Below are 19561 nucleotides of genomic sequence, written 5' to 3' on the forward strand. Positions count from 1 at the left end.
CAGATTTTATGACAGTGTTTGGCAGGATGAGACGTACTTTGAAGCAAACCATCTTTTATTTCACTGGACATAGGCACGAAGAGACTCCCTTATGAGGATTATTCTCTTCATCGGTTGCAGTTTTGATGCATCAGATTTTTACTGGTCAATAAAATCCAGTGTCTGTTCATGTGGATTTACCAGCAGACATTACTGATAATGCCATGCTCTAACAGCCTCATATATTCGTCATGTTGTATTTTTCTTTTGACCAAGTAATCCCACTAAGACTACCTGGTCCAAAAAAAGACCAATAAATAAACAGAACTATGGGATAAAAGTACACATCACACAATGTGAAGAACCAATCCATCTAACAATTCTGTATTTAGGATTTTGTACACCATCTTAAACTAGGACCAACATTTTTTGAACAACAGAAAGTCGTTTAACAAATAGATCTTAATTACAACTTCCTAAAGTCGATACAAATAAAGTTAACAGTCTGTCATTGAGTATTAGATGGGCAGATGATGTGACAAATGCAAAGTAAAGAGCAGTTACAAGGCCTCTGAAACAGCACTGAAGGTTTACAGCATGTCGGCATATTAACATTATTACAAGAACTAGATATTGAGTGTCAAGAAAGTACCCTTTCATTCCAGTGAAGATTCACTGTCCCATCACACATCCTTGAAAAGTATACAATATGCAGTTGGCCAGCAATACACATTAGCAGCAGGAGTGATTCTTCCACACTGTTAAATCTGTGAAGATTAAAATTAACAACACTTTCCCTCCGTATTTTTTTCCAAGAGGGCATGAATTGAAGCAGTTTTGGTTAATTGAGCAGTCTAATATCTTGTGACACCTACAAATAGTTTATAGTAGCTTGCGGGTCTACTCCTACTGCAAATACCATGTCTATTTCATGTTATGAAACACAGACTGATCACAATTACTGTGACAAAATAGATATTTAACATACCTCATGACAGACCTTCTGTAATGTAGGATGAACACAGCACCAAGTGTACAGGAGCTGAATTTCATAGGTGTTGAAATAAGTTACCAAGCTAAGCTAATAAGCTTCATCAATTCAAGAATTTAAAAAGAAGATGCAGTCTTGCGGGGATTCATCAATACTGAAAGTATTCAGACTACAGTACATGATGCATTCACCCTTTAAAAAAAGAAAATTAAAAAAAACAAACAAACAAAAAACCCCACTAACCATAGCCTTTACATTTTTCATCTATAGAGCACATGACTTTTGTAGGTCTGTCACGTAACCAGTCTCTCTCACTGACACTTGCTTTTATTGGATAACAGCTGGCTTCTCATCCATTAGGGTCCTAAAAGCTAAACATGAAGAAACCAAATAAAAACTAATCTCAGCTGCATTCTTTGCACATTCAAATTGTTTGCTGACAACAGTATTAACTGTTGGAATATCAGATAGCAATAATGCTGATATGGATGTGTGATGTTTAAAAATGTTGTGTTCAGTGTAGCTTTGTCCATTTAATTTTAACACCTCTTTGCAAATTCAACCTTCTCAGATTTGGTTATGAGTGAGCGCTACTTCATGATGGGAACTTATTTACTCCAGTATGATATGCACATCACATTAACATTGTCTGAATAAAAGAAAGTAGCTTAATAGCTTAAGGTCTTGCAAGACACTGGATGTTATAAAGGGACAAATTTTCTAAAATCACAAATTCTACACCATCAACAAGCGGGCTTGTTTGGAGACCATCTGTTAAATTAACATTTGTAGGCTACATAGCTATGGACTGTTTCAGTAGGTACATCGATGAACATTGACTTCCAAGAGACGATCAATGACTGCAAAGGAACTGCCTACTGAGAAGCTGTTTTATGCCATTGCATGTACATTAGCTACAATATGATCACAGCTTATATTTCTTAGAATTTAATTTTTGAATAACATGCAAAAGCTCTTTTAATCTGTATGTCATTTAACTATACACCAACAGACCTGGGGTCTTTACTACAAAGCAAGTTTGATGTACCTAGGATGTCAGGATATTTTAACCCAGGGTTCATCAATCTGGCTAAGAGCACATTCACATGAAAGGGTTTGTGCTGGCATCATCTGACCAATCACAAACATGGAAAATTCTACTGCAGTAGAGCATCTGGAAGACATAACTATCATATTAGAATAATACAATAGTGAGAGGATGACTGTGAGAGGGGGAAAGCGCTGTATAAATGTGTCTCTTCTTGAATTGCTTTGGTCAGTAAAATCTGTGAATACCTTTCATGTTAATCAAATTGGGCATATTTAAAGTCAATAAGGAAAGCTAGCAGAAATGCTGATTGTATGGGCTAAGTTAACAAGCTTACCAATATCACCGCTCTATTGGTCTGAAAGTAAAATTTCAGTTTTCATTATTTCAGTTGCAGTCATGTTGCTATTTGAATGAGTAAATAGAATAAATATAAAAACAGAATTCAAGGGTACGCGCCAATTTGATATTAGGTCTACAAAGACAAATGGGCGCCCCGTTTTCAAAGGAGTAACTTTTGTAAAACAGTTCCCTGCCAAAGTCAGGTATTATTTTCCAGAGAACTGATTTGTCAGCAGGCAGTGATTTCTTACGTGTTCATATTTAATATAGAGTATAATCTGCGCCGCAGCAAATTAGGTCTGCTGCATAAATTACAAAATAAGTTCCCATTGCATGTAACTCATTGAGAATGGAACTGCCTTCATAATACGGGAACCTTAGGGTTAACATTTTACATATTGGCTAGCTAACAAGCTAATAAAAAAAACAAAACGTGATTTAACCGCAATCAAAGAAATCTGTGTGTGTGTGAAGATGCAGATTTCCACTAAATGGGCATGTTGAGTCCATGTTAAGGTCTTCTGTTTAAGCAGAACGGGCTCAGATTGATTACTTACCTGAAGGAATGTCAAGGTACACTGTCAGGTGTTTCATAATAAAGGACAGCTAATGCCTTTTGTTTCGCTGTCAATAAGACACAGTGTGATCATTTTCACCTGACTCAGTCTATAAAAGAGATGGCTTTTCCTTTGCATTCACAAGTTATTAAAGTCATTCAACAGTCAGCTGAAAGTTGTCACGACAGCTTCAACTGAAATGAGTGCCATAAACATGGTTTGTCACATTAGCATTTTTCCATCATTTCAAACTCAGGGTAAGGTAAAGAGAAACAATGACCAGCAGCTCAATCTTTAGTGGCAATTTTAGTGAATTCTGAAAAAAGGGGTTCAAAGTGTATTCCTGAATTCTAAAGAGAAGAGTACAGAAAATGTGGTATTTTTCAACTGCTACAAATTCTGTAAACAAAAATACATGAATAGCATAAGCACATAAAGCAGGAAACTATTGACAGCCCTAATGAGGAGCCACAATGTCTGTCAGTTTAATCATGTTGGTTAAATGCTTATTAAGACTACCCATTAGTTCATAGTCCTCTCTTCATCTCCAGTCTCTTCCAGGTTCCTGCAACATTTAGTTGTTTAACCTAACATGATGATTATTGCTTCTCTACGCTATGAAGCTAGTATGCCTCACTATTTTGACCAAAAAGTAAAAACGACAACTCTGTCAGGTAAACAGTCAGTGAGAGTAGGAACAACACATACATACACACACACGCTCACACCCATTTAGTCAATCAATGTGAACATTGCAGAGTCAACCACTCACATATCAGTGAATTTAAAATTTATGTTCAAAAGGTAAGCCACACATACCGGGACACAAAAGACACAGAAAAGACATACATGGACCGAGTCACCCAAGTGACAATCCATAGAACCAGCTGAAGCACCCCCGTAACGTGTGTTTCATCTCACACCGCTGTGTGTTTTGAATTCTCGTTTTCCTTCATGGGCGAAGAGGCAATATTCCTGTTGAACTGGCTGAAACTGGCTGCCCTGCATCTTGCCCTTGGCCCTCCTCCTCCTCGGTCCTCTCCAGCTGTGGGCCCCGATGGCAAAGTACTGTAGCGACCCGGGATCGGCAGATCCTGCCCTGGGGGGAGCGTGTTGCCGCTGGGGTGGAGGGTGGCATCCTTGGCAAACAGCCGCTGGATGAGTTGTAATTTCTCCTTCTCCTCCTGTAAAAAGACATCGACCAGGAGCTTCTTTTCCCTTTTGAGCTGCTCCACGATGGTTTTGGGAACATCAGGAATCACCCAGGCAACCACGAGGCTGAGGAACATCACCAGGTTCTTGAAGAATAGGAGAAAAGTGGGAATATAAGTGATAGAAAGACTGATGCATGTGGAAACAAGTGCAATTGATGATAACTGTGACAGTGACATACTGTATATCAACCATATCAATGTCACTGAGCCATTATGTCAAAAATATATACGCGGCTAGCGTAACACGCCAAAGTTGAAATAATGGATCCTGGCACTATTACAATCGTCCACTGGGTTATACCTGAGAACCAGCTGATCAGTGATGATCCCTGATAGCAATTTGGACCAGTTTAATGCAGAAGCTGATGTTTGCCTTTGTGCAACTTTGAGGTCTTTGCTCAAATCAAAGACAAACCAGTTCAAGTGATGAGAACGAGAAGGTACAGTCTGTAAATTTTTCACCGCAACACGTCAGTAGATTGAAGATTGCATTCATCTGTAGTGAGCAGAGATGGGCAGTAATGCATTACTGTAATCCGATTACTTTTTTCAAGTAACGAGTAAAGTAAGGGATTACTATTGCAAAAAAAGGTAATTAGATTACCGTTACTTTCCGGTAAGCACACTGCGTTACTAAAACTGTAATTTTTTTTGTGAGTGTCTCATGACAATGATGTAAGCGAGTGCGACGTTCGTGGCATATATCGAGTGCGGGAGAGAGTATGCCCGTGCAGCTTTTAAAGTGTGGAAGTACTGACCTTACTTTGAGCTTAAAAACTTAAGCTCAAAGTAAAAATGTGACAAAAAAGTGACAAAAACATTAGCGTCCACTGTTCACTGCGTGGGAAGAAAACTTCTTTTTACAGCAAAAAAACCCCCTAAACTTCCAAGCAAGTACCGAGTACGCACCGAGTATGCTACGACGTAATGGGAAATTCACAGACAAACTTCCACTGACCGCTGCGGCACACCTGCACCAGGGCAAACCTCTGCCTGCCCCACTCCTGCTATACAGGTGAAAATAGAGCAACAGGACCGCTGAGTCTTTGATTTTATTTATTTTCTGCTGTGTTTTACTTGCATCTATTGAAAAACTGAGTGTAAACACAAAAAAATATTTTATTTTATGTGCAGGAATGTGCAGAAAATAGGTTTAGATGTTAAACAAATTTCTTCCAGTCAGAGAATGTTGCATATAATTTAATGTTTTCTTGATGCATAAAGTCAAGTCATAAAGATTAAAACTAATAAAAACAAATTTTAAAAAGAGACTTTTTCCATTTGATTACATTTTATATGATGGATTAGGCAGAAAGTAGAGCTGGGCTGAAAGATCTATTGCTTTATCACCTATTCAGGTTGTAAATCATGTTTTTAAAAGTAACTAAGTAACTAATTACTTTTGAAAATAAGTAATCAGTAAAGTAATGGGATTACTTTTGGGGAAGTAATTAGTAATTAGTTACTGATTAACTTGACCAACACTGGTAGTGTGTGTACTCTGCGTATCTGTAACCGGAAGGTCGCCGGTTCGATCCCCGGGCTCTCTGTCCTGGTCGTTGTGTCCTTGGGCAAGACACTTTACCCTACCGCCTCCTGGTGTTGGCCAGAGGGGCCGATGGCGCGATATGGCAGCCTCGCTTCTGTCAGTCTGCCCCAGGGCAGCTGTGGCTACAACCGTAGCTTGCCTCCACCAGTGTGTGAATGTGAGAGTGAATGAATAGTGGCATTGTAAAGCGCTTTGGGTGCCTTGAAAAGCGCTATATAAATCCAATCCATTATTATTATTATTATTATTACTACTCAGATACCAAAGTGACTCCGGACTTTTTCCCCTATCTGCGCAGGCCGTCACTCTATTGTTAACCGGAGCTGTCAGTGCTGGGTGAAACATTCTGAAGAGTCCAACATGGACCAATGAGTGAGAGAAGCTCACTTCTGACCGATGACAGCAATACTGAAGTGAGTTGTTGAGGATTTCCCAAACTTTTCAGTCTGTGAGCACTGCTGTTTTTTCTGTTGTTATGCTCAAGGGTCGTAAAAATTACAATTTCCCTCTGACAAACAGTTTGATTACATTCTGATGCCGTATGAGAGTTTATTCAGGACAACAATTTTACATCTATTTCAGATAGTTTTACTAATGCAACTATTTATGGGAGTAGGATTTTTAGTGGAAATTGCAGCAATCACAGATAAAGGACATAAGTGGGTAAAACTAAAAATGATTTCTCACTGTTCCATTCACATCACAAAAAAACTATTGAACCAAAAGTTTAAGAGCAACTGTATAGTACCTGAATTCTGGTCATGATTATTTCTTAACAGAAATAAAGAATGAAACTTTAACAACTTGTCCAAGGACATTTGAGAAACATGAAGCATCTGGTTGTTTTCCTGACCATAATGAGAGCAGAGTGTGATCCACTCAGTTTGGAATGACTGGCCAAAAAATCCCACCCCCCCCCCCCCCCCCCCCCCACACACACACACACACACACACACACACACACACACACACACACGTGTTTCTTTTATATGCATCACTGCAAATGCAGACAGGATTTAAAAAAAAGAAAAAAACAGAAACTGAGTAATACACTGAAATTGCACCTGGAACAGAATGACGAAGGCGAGCCTTGCAGCCAGGACACACCAGTACTGTTTAGAGAACTGGTACGCGTCTGGAGACCATGGGGGTTCCCTGTAGTCTTTATACCTAGAACAAAAAAAAATAAAATAAAATAAAACACCCATGGAGACAAGAATATCTACGAGTCCAGAGTTTGAGAATATGAGGCAAACCTAAGATTAAACTGATTTACAGCATCTTTATCTAGCTGAGACCTTGCCTAATCAAAACATATAGCTCCTTGGCTCAGTCGAGAAACTTAAAGTGCAATAAACTTTATCAGGATTCCTTTCATTTGTTGTCCTTGTAGTAAACACTCTTTATTGTACCTTCAAAATAAACATGGGGAAACTCAAACCACATGTTGTACAAACTGTCTACATGCTCCAAATAAGGACAGAGGCAGAATAAGATAACAAGGACTAAGAATAACAGCCAAGTGCACAACAAAAAGGTAGACAGAGTAGAGCCATTTTACCACCACTTCACACTTTGACATTATACCTGGAAACTTCACTTAACCATAACTACTACTATCCTCACCCAAACCCTTACCAATCATACTAAAAAGCACAAACTGAGATTATGGGGATTTGTCGTTCCCCAAATCTTGAGTAATTAGATTGCGGTCCCCACAGGATCAGCAATACCAGATGTGATACAGAAATTGTGTCAGTCTGTTTTAATCATCACAGAAAGATGTCGTCCAAATTCAGTTCAAGGGTAAAAAGAGGTGAGGAGTGAACACGTGAAATTAAAATAAATAAATAAATAAATAAAGCACAGTTGGTTCATTATTCATTATTCATTCATTATATCTTTAACTTTAAAAAAAAAAAAAAAAAAAAAAGCGGTTTGTTAACACTGGAGAAAAAATGTGAGTTATTTGCTGCTGGAAGAAAGACATGAATAATATAGTTGGTACAGCTGGTACATTCAGGTACCAGAGCTGCTGCTGCTTCTGTATCTGTTGGCTAAAATGCAACCAGAGAGGATTAGAATACAAATGTCAAGTTGCAACTGGACTGTTTGAGATTCAGCAGTATTATGAAATCAAAGAGACCCTGCTGAGTGAGTGTTGGAGAAAACCTCAGTGGTTTGTTGGCAATTTTCCACCCACTCTCTCTTAAAATAAAATAAGTGAAACGGACAAAAAAAAAAAATTCCCAAGAAAATAAAAGCATTTGTGGACAGGCATCTGATTTGAGCTACTGCATACATAAACTAACAGTCTAGATGATCCAACTTCAGCACAGCCAAGATTATTTAGATTTCCAAGTTCCTTAAATTCACTCGCTCCTTAATGAAGGTTGCACCCTCTTTACATCCTACTTTAGGATTTTAAAAAAAAGCATTTTCAAAAGAAAGGCAATGAGCAATAACTGTGGGTTAAAATACCTCCATCTAAACACATTTAGTAAAATTGTGGGTATTGAAACTCCAAATAACAATACTACTATGCATGTTATGGAACTGGCTGAGAGACCTTTGCAACCTGCAGCATTATGAGATGTTATGAAATATCACTAAAATGCCAGTAAAAGCATTGAACAGCCTTAACCTGTAAACATCTGAAACGTTGAAGCTCACCAGAGTTCAGCAGCAGGTTACTAATCTGACCATCAACCAACCTTCTACAAATATGTAGAAAATGACACTTGGCTTTATGTTACACTGCTTTTGGCCTCCGTTTTCACAGCTATTGTAAAAGAGGCTGCATTTTCCTGTGGGATGCAAAGTACAACATAGAGCATTCCTTTGAAGCCAAGAACTAGGAGACAGTCCCTCTTATTGTTAACCTCAAGCACATCTTTAGGCAGAAAACGCGTCGTCTGAAACCACTAAATGTACAGAAGAGTGTGGAGACAAAGACTGGCTTTATGTGGAGCTGTAGCTATAGACAGTAGACATCTATTCAACATTAGGTTGAATCAGTGCACATTTAAGACATGGAGACACTCAAAATCAGGTTAAAAAGCAACATTTACTCCGTACTTAAAAATGTACTTTAGTGGAGACTTAAAATGTTATGAAAAGCACAACCAAAGAACAATTTTCAATCAAGTACTCAAACTTTAACTGCTTGCACTATGCTTGGATCAAGTGTGGTGCAAAGTTCCTCTCTCACTTCTGCAGCAATTTATGGAAACATGATTACAGAGATTCTGGGACTCTCCACCATTTGACCTTAGAACTGAAGAAGCTTCTCGGATGAGAGGTGAAACGTCTTCAAGCAACTTAAAGAAGTCCAGACGCTTTTCTTTCCAAGCTCTTTAGACTACAATGACCTGGATGACTGAGAGCCTTCACAGAAATTACAGAGATTGTAATATTCTTTTGAGCATGAAAGTCAGAAAGTCAGTCATTTCTTTCCTGCATTTATAACTCGATCAGTTCTGGAAGATCCCCAACAACACTGGCTCAAATAAACCCGCAAATCATGACAGAGCTTGAACCTGAAAACTATATTCCTTATATTTTACATAGATGTATTTAAAACTGCACACCCCAAGAAGCAAAACAAAAGCATAACAGAAAAGAAATGCAGGAAGCTCGAACTGCAGGGCAGTTTAACACGTCACGCAAACAGGATGTCTCACATCAAAGTTTTACATTAAAATGACTGCACAACAAAAGTCAATTCCACACACTGTCATGAAAAAATTCCTCTGAAGTCAAAATAAATTAAAGGGACTGAATGAGCTGCCTCACTAAGCACTTGACTAACAGTATAGAAATAACAGAGAGGGAGGGGAGGGCCAGTGTGTGTGTGTTAGCATGGTCTTATGATGCCTGACTCCTTCTCCTTATACAGTCATGAGTGAGGAATGCTGTCCGTGAGAGTCAGTCTTCTTTCCCTTTCTTTTTCCTTTGATCTAGTCATCTGTCTCTCAGTCTCTCAGTAATATTTTTGCAACATTTTGTTTTAGGTCATCTTGAAATATAAAAAAAAAAATGAAATAAAAATAAAATAAGACCAGTCTCTGTCAGTTTAATTCACTTAACACTTCTTAGGTGGAATCACAAATACAGTTGTGCTATCAAAGATGATTTTTCTCTCTGTTCTTGTGTGTGTGCACGCATGTGTTTTCTCAAAGCTCCATGTTTGGTTAAAATAGTGGAGCTCTGCAGCACTGAAGCATTTAACTCAATATTCTTTCAGAAGACCTCTCAATAAGATTAGGGTTACTATGTGAGACGAGCGTGTTCGTCTGGGTCATTCCCATCTATAAATAAATAAATAAATAAATAAATAAATAAATACATACACAGTAAACCTGTGTTACGCAACATGGTAGCTGTTAGCTATCATCCTGTTTGTTGTACGAACATATGAGCTTCATATTGGATCCATTTGGTAGGTTTGGCATCACCCCACATTTGCCCCAAACCCCTTTAACCCTTGTGCAGTTTATTCATTGTCTCTAGATCGCTCTAGGCAGGAAAATGGAGCCGGATGCAATCTTTTGGAGGGCAGACTTTGGGGGCACAAAATTTTATGTTGTTTTTCCAATGAGGTCACGTTTCATTTCAAACTAAAAACATGGAGGATTATTTAATGCTGGCAAATGGCAGTATATACTGTATTAAACTTTACACTATATGTGGATCAATGCAATCAGCGTACAGTAATATAAGTCTTGAGCCAGTCCCCATCTCTTTATATTTCACTAGGAAAATGTGATTCAGTTAAATGTGCCACCATACATGGAAATACAAAACATAAGGCAAATCCACAGTTGTACAATTCAAAAAAATAATAATAATAAAAAACGTAAAGTCAATATTTTATATGACCACCTTCAGTGTTGCCGTGATGTAGCCAAATCAGTCTGGTATTACGTCACAAAGAACATAATAAACTGACAGAAAACCAAATCAAATGTTCTTCAACACAGCCTGAACTCTTTAAGAAACTTTTCATATCATTCTTTTCCTGTAATTTCTTCAAGTAGTCTTCAGGAAGGGCATCTGGCAAAATAAAACTCCCAAATCATACATAGAGCTGTAGTAACTCCTTATACATAAGGGAGTAGCTAAAAGTAGCAGTCTGTTGGTAGCGGTCTTTAAGAGGCTTCTTGAATGACATTCCAAAGCTTTTTGGATTTCGACTGACTTTTGTTCTGTTCTGTCAAAATTATCCCACACTGCTTCAGTAATGTTGTAGGTCTGGGCTCTGGGGAGGCCAATCCATGACAGTGTTCCACTATGTTTTACAGATTACTGTACACACTCACTACTGTACCTTTCTCCTGACCTGTTCCCTATAAGTTTCAAGGTTTTTTTTTTTACTGTGCTATGTTTGTCACAACCCTATTACCCATACTCTCCAACCTGAAAAAGTAAGTTTTTAAATTATTGTTTCATAAGTTCTTGACTTAACAGACATTAGTTTAAGCAGCTTTAGAATTCTTGTTCAACATTTCACTTGTGACATTTTTGTTTTTGCTGTAATTCCAGTTTATTTTCAAATATTTGCTCAAATACAGTATTAATATACTGTAATGGCAAACTAATACAGAGGCAATATATTAAAGTTTCAGTCAGGTTTCAGAGCTCATCAGAGCACAGAAACAGCTTTAGTGAAGGTTACAAATGATCTTCTTATGGCCTCTGACAGGGGACTCGTCTCTGTGCTTGTCCTGCTAGACCTCAGTGCAGCGTTCGATACAGTTGACCATAATATTCTATTAGAGCGATTAAAGCATGCTGTAGGTATTACAGGTAATGCGCTGCAGTGGTTTGTATCATATCTATCTAAAATTAGAAATATCCTGTCTCAGAGTGACGCTGAAAAACTAGTTCATGCATTTATTACTTCCAGGCTGGACCACTGCAATTCATTATTATCACGATGTCCTAATAACTCCTTAAAACTCCCATGATGCATTGAGTTTTTCCTTTCCAGTCACCTTTCTCACTCACTATGTGTTAATAGACCTCTCTGCATTGAATCATATCTGTTATTAATCTCTGTCTCTCTTCCACAGCATTTCTTTTATCCTGTCTTCCTTCTCTCACCCCAACCGGTCGCAGCAGATGGCCGCCCCTCCCTGAGCCTGGTTCTGCCGGAGGTTTCTTCCTGTTAAAAGGGAGTTTTTCCTTCCCACTGTCGCCAAAGTGCTTGCTCATAGGGGGTCATATGATTGTTGGGATTTCTCTGTATCTATTATTGTACGATCTACTGTACAATATAAAGCATCTTGAGGCGACTGCTGTTGTGATTTGGCGCTATATAAATAAAATTGAATTGAATTGAATTACTAAACCAAGCACTGAAAATAAAGAATATTTTCTCCTAATGCTGAGAGGAAACCTCTCCTTACAAATTATTTGATAATCCATTGCATAACCGCTTAACCCTCAATTGACTTCCTGCTGATAAGCCTGTTAGCAAAGCCAACTTCCTGTCAGCTCAGGAGTGAGTACTGTCTTGATATAAAGCAGGTATATACCTAAATGGCAATTTTAACAGTTTTCCTCTAAGATTATGATTTTCAATACATTTCCATCTATAATGGTAGGTTCCTTGTTTTCTGTAAATCACTCGAAATCTACACTTTCAAGCTAAATATAATTTTATTATAACCAACTTATATCAGTAGATGTCAGACACATGGAGGTCAAAGGTCAAAGATGTGATATAAGAGGAGGTACAGCCACTCCAAATCTGTTTTAAAACTGATTTTTTTGTTTTGTTTTAAAAGTGAGCTTTTACTCTACGCCAGGGGCTACTCAACATCCCACACTTCAAATTTCATCTCCTTAAATAAACAGTTTTGAAATAGCTATACACTAAAAAGATATAATAATATAAAAATTATTTGTTTAAAGTTTTAACCAGATACACTGTTACTGCTATTTTCATATAAATTTACACAAAACAGCTAACATCAGCATCACAACATCATCAAAAATGGAAAATAGAAAAGGAAAATGTCCTTTTCTTGACATAGTCTTAAAATGTTTAACTCTTTGTTTCACATTCAGAATTTTGATGACACCGACAACACTGTAGGACAAAAAGGACTGCGGAGATGTACAGTCATGCTCTGCTCACTGATGCAGAATCTTCAACTTCCTCACACTGCTGTTTTTAAAATTTTATTAAAAATGTAAAACCTTGGTGGGTAGCTTCTGTCACACCATCCATCTATTTATCCACCCATCCATATGCAGCACCACCCCCCTGCCTTCATTCATTCATTTCCTCACTGGCATTTCTATATCTTTCCATTTCAACAGTTTCCTTACTGTCTTAAAAAGCATTCCTTTGTATTGTTATCTGATCATCAGTTCAATGATATCTCCCCTCATCTCTGCATCCTCTGAATGGATGGATAGTTATTATCCATCCATTCATCTTGACTATTGCATGCATTCATCCATATGTCCAGAACCCCAAATTAACTGGGCCAGAAAGAAGAAGGAGAAAAAAAAAGGCAACCATTGTCTGGAGAATCTGAAATTCAGAGCTGAATCATTTGCACTGAGCCCAGAGGCACTGCCCACATCAGCAGCACTGTCTAGATACAGTCTATACATGACTACACAGCTCTGCTCACTGCAGACACACAAAATCTTCCTGGAACATCCTGCAGCCAATTTCACGCCTATGAAACGTTCAAGGCGAACACTATCTGGTCATTCTTGCGATGTGACATATCAGCCTACAGTGGTACAAAGACTGCATTCTCGCATAGTAATTCTTTGCCATCTTATGTAACAGCAGGTCGGCCTCAGTTGTCTGTGGGCGCTGGCATCCATGACCTTTTCCTCTGCAAAGCTTTATATTGATATTATGAAAGAGATGCTTACCAGTGGAATGAGTGAAAATGCATAAAAGATACAATTGTGCATTTTGCAATAATGCCTTTCCAATCCATTCTTGTTGTTTCCACATTCAAAGTGGCATTACAGTTTGCATGAGGGTGCGATGGTGCGTCTTAATCAAGAACTTAGTTCCTCGCCGTTTAATTGAGTGTTTCACATTTGTAGCTAGCACAAAATATTAATACATCAATATTTGGTATGATAGTGACGACTACAAAAGGTTTTTGGTTCATTCAACTGCAGCCCTTAGCCCTGTAGCACAACCCAACTCAAGAAAAATCAAGTGAAAAAAAAAAAAATCAATAAATCAGCTGTCCCTCCCTCAGATTGGAGTTTAATATTAGATGCAGAACAGGCCTTCAGGTTGAGCATTAAAAAGTGTTTGTTGTACCCAAAACAAAACACTCTTAAGCAATCCAAACTTGTAATGATTTTCAAAATTAGCAACGTTTAACTAAATTTATCACAGAAACATTTTTGAGACCAGTGATAAACGTTCAAAGCACTAAATAAAGTTCCTAAACTCAAATACAAGTTCAGATATAAAGAGAAGATTTCAACTCCATGAAACAAACATTCTTTAGTCAAGATTAAAGGGCCATTAACCTTAATTTATACATAATAATCTGAGTGAATCCTTGTTAATAGAGACACTGTTTGCATGTTTCTGCAAAGGCCAAAATTATAAGTTATGACAAAACACAGAAATGCTGTTTTATCCTTCCCCAAATTAAATTCCTCAGATGTAAAAATAGATGAATTGGCCTGAATGTTTTCTTGAATGCTCACCAAATACTTCACTGGCAGTTGAGGGAACAAAAGCAACAAGGCCAAACGCACAGCGTTTGTCCATGTATGACAAGTGAATAAACAAGTTGAATAGGTATTCCCATGTTGACTGGCTATTTGCTGAATACAGAAGTGCTCGTCCCACAGAAATGTGAGCAAAACGTAATTGCTACAAATATACTTCGTGAGCATGGGTGTGTGTTTTACCGGCATAAAGTTATGTTTCCAAGCTCAGAGTTCTGTGGTGCTGTGCCAGGTTTTAAATCGGACACGTTGAAGTAGGACAGCGTGTGGTCAATGAAGCCGTGCATGGTGCCCGTCGGACTGTACATGTACTCGTAAACGAGCCTAGGGATGAAGTCGGACGTAAAGGAGATCACAAAGGCCTATAGACAGAAAGACAAAGAGATCAAAACAGAAAGAGTGAAACAGTCTGTCTGTCAGGACCAGTGATATAGAAAAGTATAAAAACTGAATCATGTTTTATGCTGTTCACATTTCTTCCTTCACTTTTTATATATGCAAACAATTTGATTTTTAAGGAAACATTCTCACAGTGAAGAATGTAGCTTATTAAGCTACTGTAAGACCAGAATCAAATCAGAATACGATCAGCTATTACTCAAAGCCAAACTATCTGTAGCTGTAAAGGACAGAAAACCTCAGACTGATGCTTGTTCTTTTCAGTGAGAGGAGGGACAGGGGTTACAAAGAGCAAAAATCTGGTAAACTGTGCATTTGTTTAATATACATTTGAGTTTAAGGAACATTAAAGTCAGTAGAACTGATAGATACACATCTGTTATTGTTGTGAAGCTCCTGGTCAATCAATCAATCTTTATTTATAAAGCACTTTTCATACAGCAATGTAGCACAAAGTGCTTTACATGGTTAAAAGCAGCCCACCCCACCCTGCCCTCCAACTCACTCCCCACACTCTCATTAATATAAACAATCATGGATACATACCACCCCCCCCACACACACACACACACACACACTTAAAAAGTAAAATTGGGCTGGACAGACATGAGCCAGGTGAGGAAACGCTATCACAGGGAGCCGTCTGCACCGGGAGCCGGTCACAGACTGCAGCCTCCAGGCTGGGCACACAGCAGGAGAGAGGCAAAGAAGCCCCCCAGCCAGGCTGAGAAGACCCACAGAGCCCCAGCAGCCACGGTCCACAGTGTGTGTCCAATCCCTCAGATCTAGATTACATTAAAAACTCCTGCTGCTTGTTTTTGGATCTGCCACAAATCTGTTTAGTATTAAAAGTAAACTAGATGGGCTTTAGCTCACTGGCCAGAGACAAATGCAAAGCAGAACCTTCCTGACCCCCCTTCCCCCTCCCCTCCACAAACATTGCATATTTATGTATTTCAGATACAACTCTGTAAATTGACAAAAGGTCTAATCAGCAGATCCAAAAGAGTATTTCACACATTATCCATGCCTGCGTGTAAAATTTGCCCCAAAATTGCAAATATCTTTTTTTATTAAAAATCTATAATAAACAATTATTTAACTACTTATTAACTAATCAGTCAAGAAATATGGCCGCCCATCCAGAGACTAGTTCTGTTGAAGGTTTCTTCCTTTTAAAAGGAGGATTTCCTCACCAGGTGCTGCTCAAAGGAGATCTGTTTGGACCCGTTTGCACTTTACACTTGTTCTCTGTTCTTTCATTTGATAATTTCTAAGGCACTTTGAATTTCACCTATCTTATAGCAGCACAGAGATCTGTGTTAGAGAAGTCTGGAAATGCACCATTATGCCAACTTTGTTAGTGCATTCCTGTCTCCGGTCTCTAAAAACAGGTAACATTTAATCTTATAAAGACATGAAGAAGTGGAAGATCCATGCAGTATATGCAACATATATACTATACAACCATTTTCCCCAAGATAAACTGAGCTGTAGAGGACTTTAAATTGATTACCAATTGCACCAACAGTGATAAATGTTTAAGTGTTTGGGTGTTTTGTGAAGTAATTAAAACACATATATTACTACAATATTTGTAGAATAATTATCTTCAGGTTTTTATTTTGCATGCATCTGCCTCATTTACTAATTTAGAAACCTGGAAGAGTGGAACACTGTGTTTATACTTACATTTATAATGACTGAGAACTTGCCCATTCCACTTAGTACATTGTACCAAATGCCTGTAAGGTGAGAAGCAAAAAAGACAGAAGGATAAGTTGAAGGGAATAAACAGGAAAAACAGGAAAGTCTGTATTAAGTACAGTAATAAAACTGTATAGGGACTGAGACAGTCAGTTAAACTTTACCTATAAAGTATTTAAAGGATATATTTATAACTGAGTGTGATGCAAATGTTAGCTAATTTTTAAGTGATCTGCATATAGACCAGAGCTTAGCTACACATAGACAAATAATCCATCTGATGATTATGAATTTACTTATTTTAATAATCCAAAGTGAATTATTTCGCTGGCAAACCATCATTCTGGTGATATCAGTTACCTAGAAAAATGTTATTGAATCGGTTGCCTTACAGTGTGGCTTTTGGGCTTATTAAACCTCTTTAAAAGTATCTGGGTACAGTGAAAAATGCTTGGAAATCAAGCTGAGAGGTTTCAGTCTGTGTATTAGTGAGATTAGCCAAACTGCCTGAAGCCACTGCTAACTCAAAGAATCAAATCAGACTGGTTTAAGATGAGTTGTAGCATCTTGTTGATGCTTAGAATGGCGATTCATAAACTGAGTGTCAGATTAGCTTACCAATGTCTTTAGCTCGTGCAGCGACTGGCCTACGCAGCTCTGTAACAAACTTCTTGGCATCCAATCTGATCTCAATGATATTGTTCAGCAGGGCAAAGAGAGGAGCCAGCGGGAAAGAAGCCACGAACAGAGAGACGAAACCAAACTGGATGACTGCAGAAAGAGAAACAGTTATTACATCTATCGGATGTATAATATAGGACATTAAAAAGTTTTTTGGTAATTTGTCTACATGTATTCAGATAAATAAGTTCTATATTTAAACCAATATTTACAATTACCAATTAAAAAAAAAAACACTGCTTACATGTTAATTGTTGATATATCCCATACTTCCTACTGTAATTTTGCTGATGATATTAATGGCCATTCTACATGTAGATGATGTGATGATCTAAGTATAAAGATGAACAATACATCTGCTCCCAAAGCCTCATGCAAAACAAAAACGGGACTCATGAAAGTTTCATTTCATGAATTTACATTACTTAATTTATGATGTCTCAAGGGCACAAAGAACATTGAACCATTGAAAAGTAAAACAAATCAGATGTTTACAACGTTCAAGTTTATGTCACATGCTAACATAAGCCCCAGTGTTTGGCACATTTTGCTTTGGAGAGAAAAGTTGTTTAACTGAAAATATCTGGATCTGCCTCAAAACTGTTTTCAAGTTAACCCTTGTGAAGCTGCAGTTACGTCGACAGGTTTTTGGACGATGATGCTTGTTTTTGGCAGTTTTGTCCCTGTACACCACCACAGAGTTTTAAATCAAATGATCAGGATGTAATTCAAGTGCAGACTTTCAGCTTTAATTCAAAGGGTTCAACAAAAGCATTAGACTAACTGTTTACGTCAGCTTTTATGCAAAGTCTCCCATTTTCATAGGCTTAAAAGAAATCACACAATTGACAGACAAGCAGTTTTTAATCTTTCAATCAAGTTTCCACAATCTGGTAGCTTCATAAAAAGAATGAATGCACTGGGGCAGCTCAGCAAGCCACAGAAGATGACTGCAGTGCAAAATGACAGAATTATTTCCTTGATTAGGAAAAAACACTTCACAACATCAACAAACCAACATTTTCAAAGAAGTGACAATGGCAAAGTCTACAATTGCCAGTATGAATGAAAATACAGAACAATGTGACCAGTGGTTTGCGCCACTGATGATGTTAAGAGAAGAGCACAAAGAAGCAGAGAATCGGCTCTGAAGTGCATAACATCATCTGTCAAACATGGAGGAGGCAGTGTTATGGGATGGGCACGTATGGCAACCACTGGAACCACATCAATAGTGTTAAATAATGATGTGACTGCTGATAGAAGTAACAGGATAAATTATGAAGAGCACAGAGTTGCACTCTCTGCTTAGATTCACAAAAATGCTGCAAAACGGATCAGATAGTGCTTCCCAGTGCACATGGATAATGATCCAAAGCATACTGCAAAAGAAACCCAGGAGTTTGTCAAGGCAAAGACACGGGATATTCTTCAATGGTCAAGTCAGTCACCTGATCTCAACCCAAGACAGCAATCTTCGGTGACTGAAGGTAAAACTGAAGGCGGAGAGACCCACAAACAAGCAGCAACTGAAAGCAGCTGCAGTAAAGGCCTGAAAGAGCATCTCAAATTTAAACTATTACATTTGGTGATGCTGATGGCTTCAGGCGGTAACTACCTTCAAAAAATTTGCATCTAAGTATTCAATCGCATATTGATTGTTTAAAATCCACTATAGGCAAGCTACCAAAGAAGCGCCACTGCTCAAATACTTTGGGTTCCAATTGTATTTCTGCTCTTCCACATCTCACGCAATATGAGAAGGAAATCAAACCCACAACACAGGAAGCACATTTTTTCAGTAGCCACTAATACACCCTCGGATTGACATTTGTGAACAGTCATTTGTCTGGTCAAGAGTCACACTGTCTGTCTGGGCTTTTTGGTGGTTCAGAAGATGCCTTTTATGGTTAAACCCTCTGCTGCAGCAGCCAAGCTGAGACATTTTTATGATTAAGCAGTGTTTAATGGGGGTGTGCATCTACACTGTGTGCTGTGTGACTGAGATATTTAATCAGGTGGATTTAATCTGAATTTGTCAAACATCATAATCAATATATCCGTGTAGGTTTTGTATAACCATAGATGTTAGTTAAAAACAATAGGTTTAGATGGATGAATACATTCTTTTTAACCACACAGAGTGGAAGCAGTAATCTAGAAAGTAGTATAAAGTCTGGATTTTTGGCTGAGGACCATAAAGGCAGTTAGGCAGTTTATTTGGACACTGGGTAGAACTGGACTAGTATTTGTTAGAGCAAATGTGCTGTGACATCAACTGAAATCTTGCTGTGATACAAATTTTTCTCCACTTAGTATTGTAAAAGCTTTCATATGATATTAGCATCAATAACCTCAAGGTGG

General features: G+C 38.1%; 1 protein-coding gene across 7 annotated transcripts in view; it reads right to left on the minus strand.

Moving 5' to 3' along the window:
* Positions 1-336: 336 nt before the first annotated feature.
* ano2b (anoctamin 2b) overlaps positions 337-19561 on the minus strand; it is a 76559-nt gene continuing 57334 nt past the window's right edge. For all 7 annotated transcript variants that reach the window (XM_026146594.2, XM_026146595.2, XM_026146593.2 and 4 more), the window contains 5 exons: positions 17135-17287; positions 16502-16554; positions 14594-14772; positions 6745-6850; positions 337-4215 (listed from right to left, as the gene is read on the minus strand). In XM_026146594.2, the coding sequence (XP_026002379.1) occupies positions 3835-4215; positions 6745-6850; positions 14594-14772; positions 16502-16554; positions 17135-17287 (872 nt within the window). In that variant the 3' untranslated portion in view covers positions 337-3834. The remainder of the gene's footprint in view (positions 4216-6744; positions 6851-14593; positions 14773-16501; positions 16555-17134; positions 17288-19561) is intronic.

Source organism: Astatotilapia calliptera, chromosome 17 (assembly GCF_964374335.1).
Source record: "Astatotilapia calliptera chromosome 17, fAstCal68.1, whole genome shotgun sequence".
Classification (NCBI taxonomy): Eukaryota; Metazoa; Chordata; class Actinopteri; order Cichliformes; family Cichlidae; genus Astatotilapia; species Astatotilapia calliptera.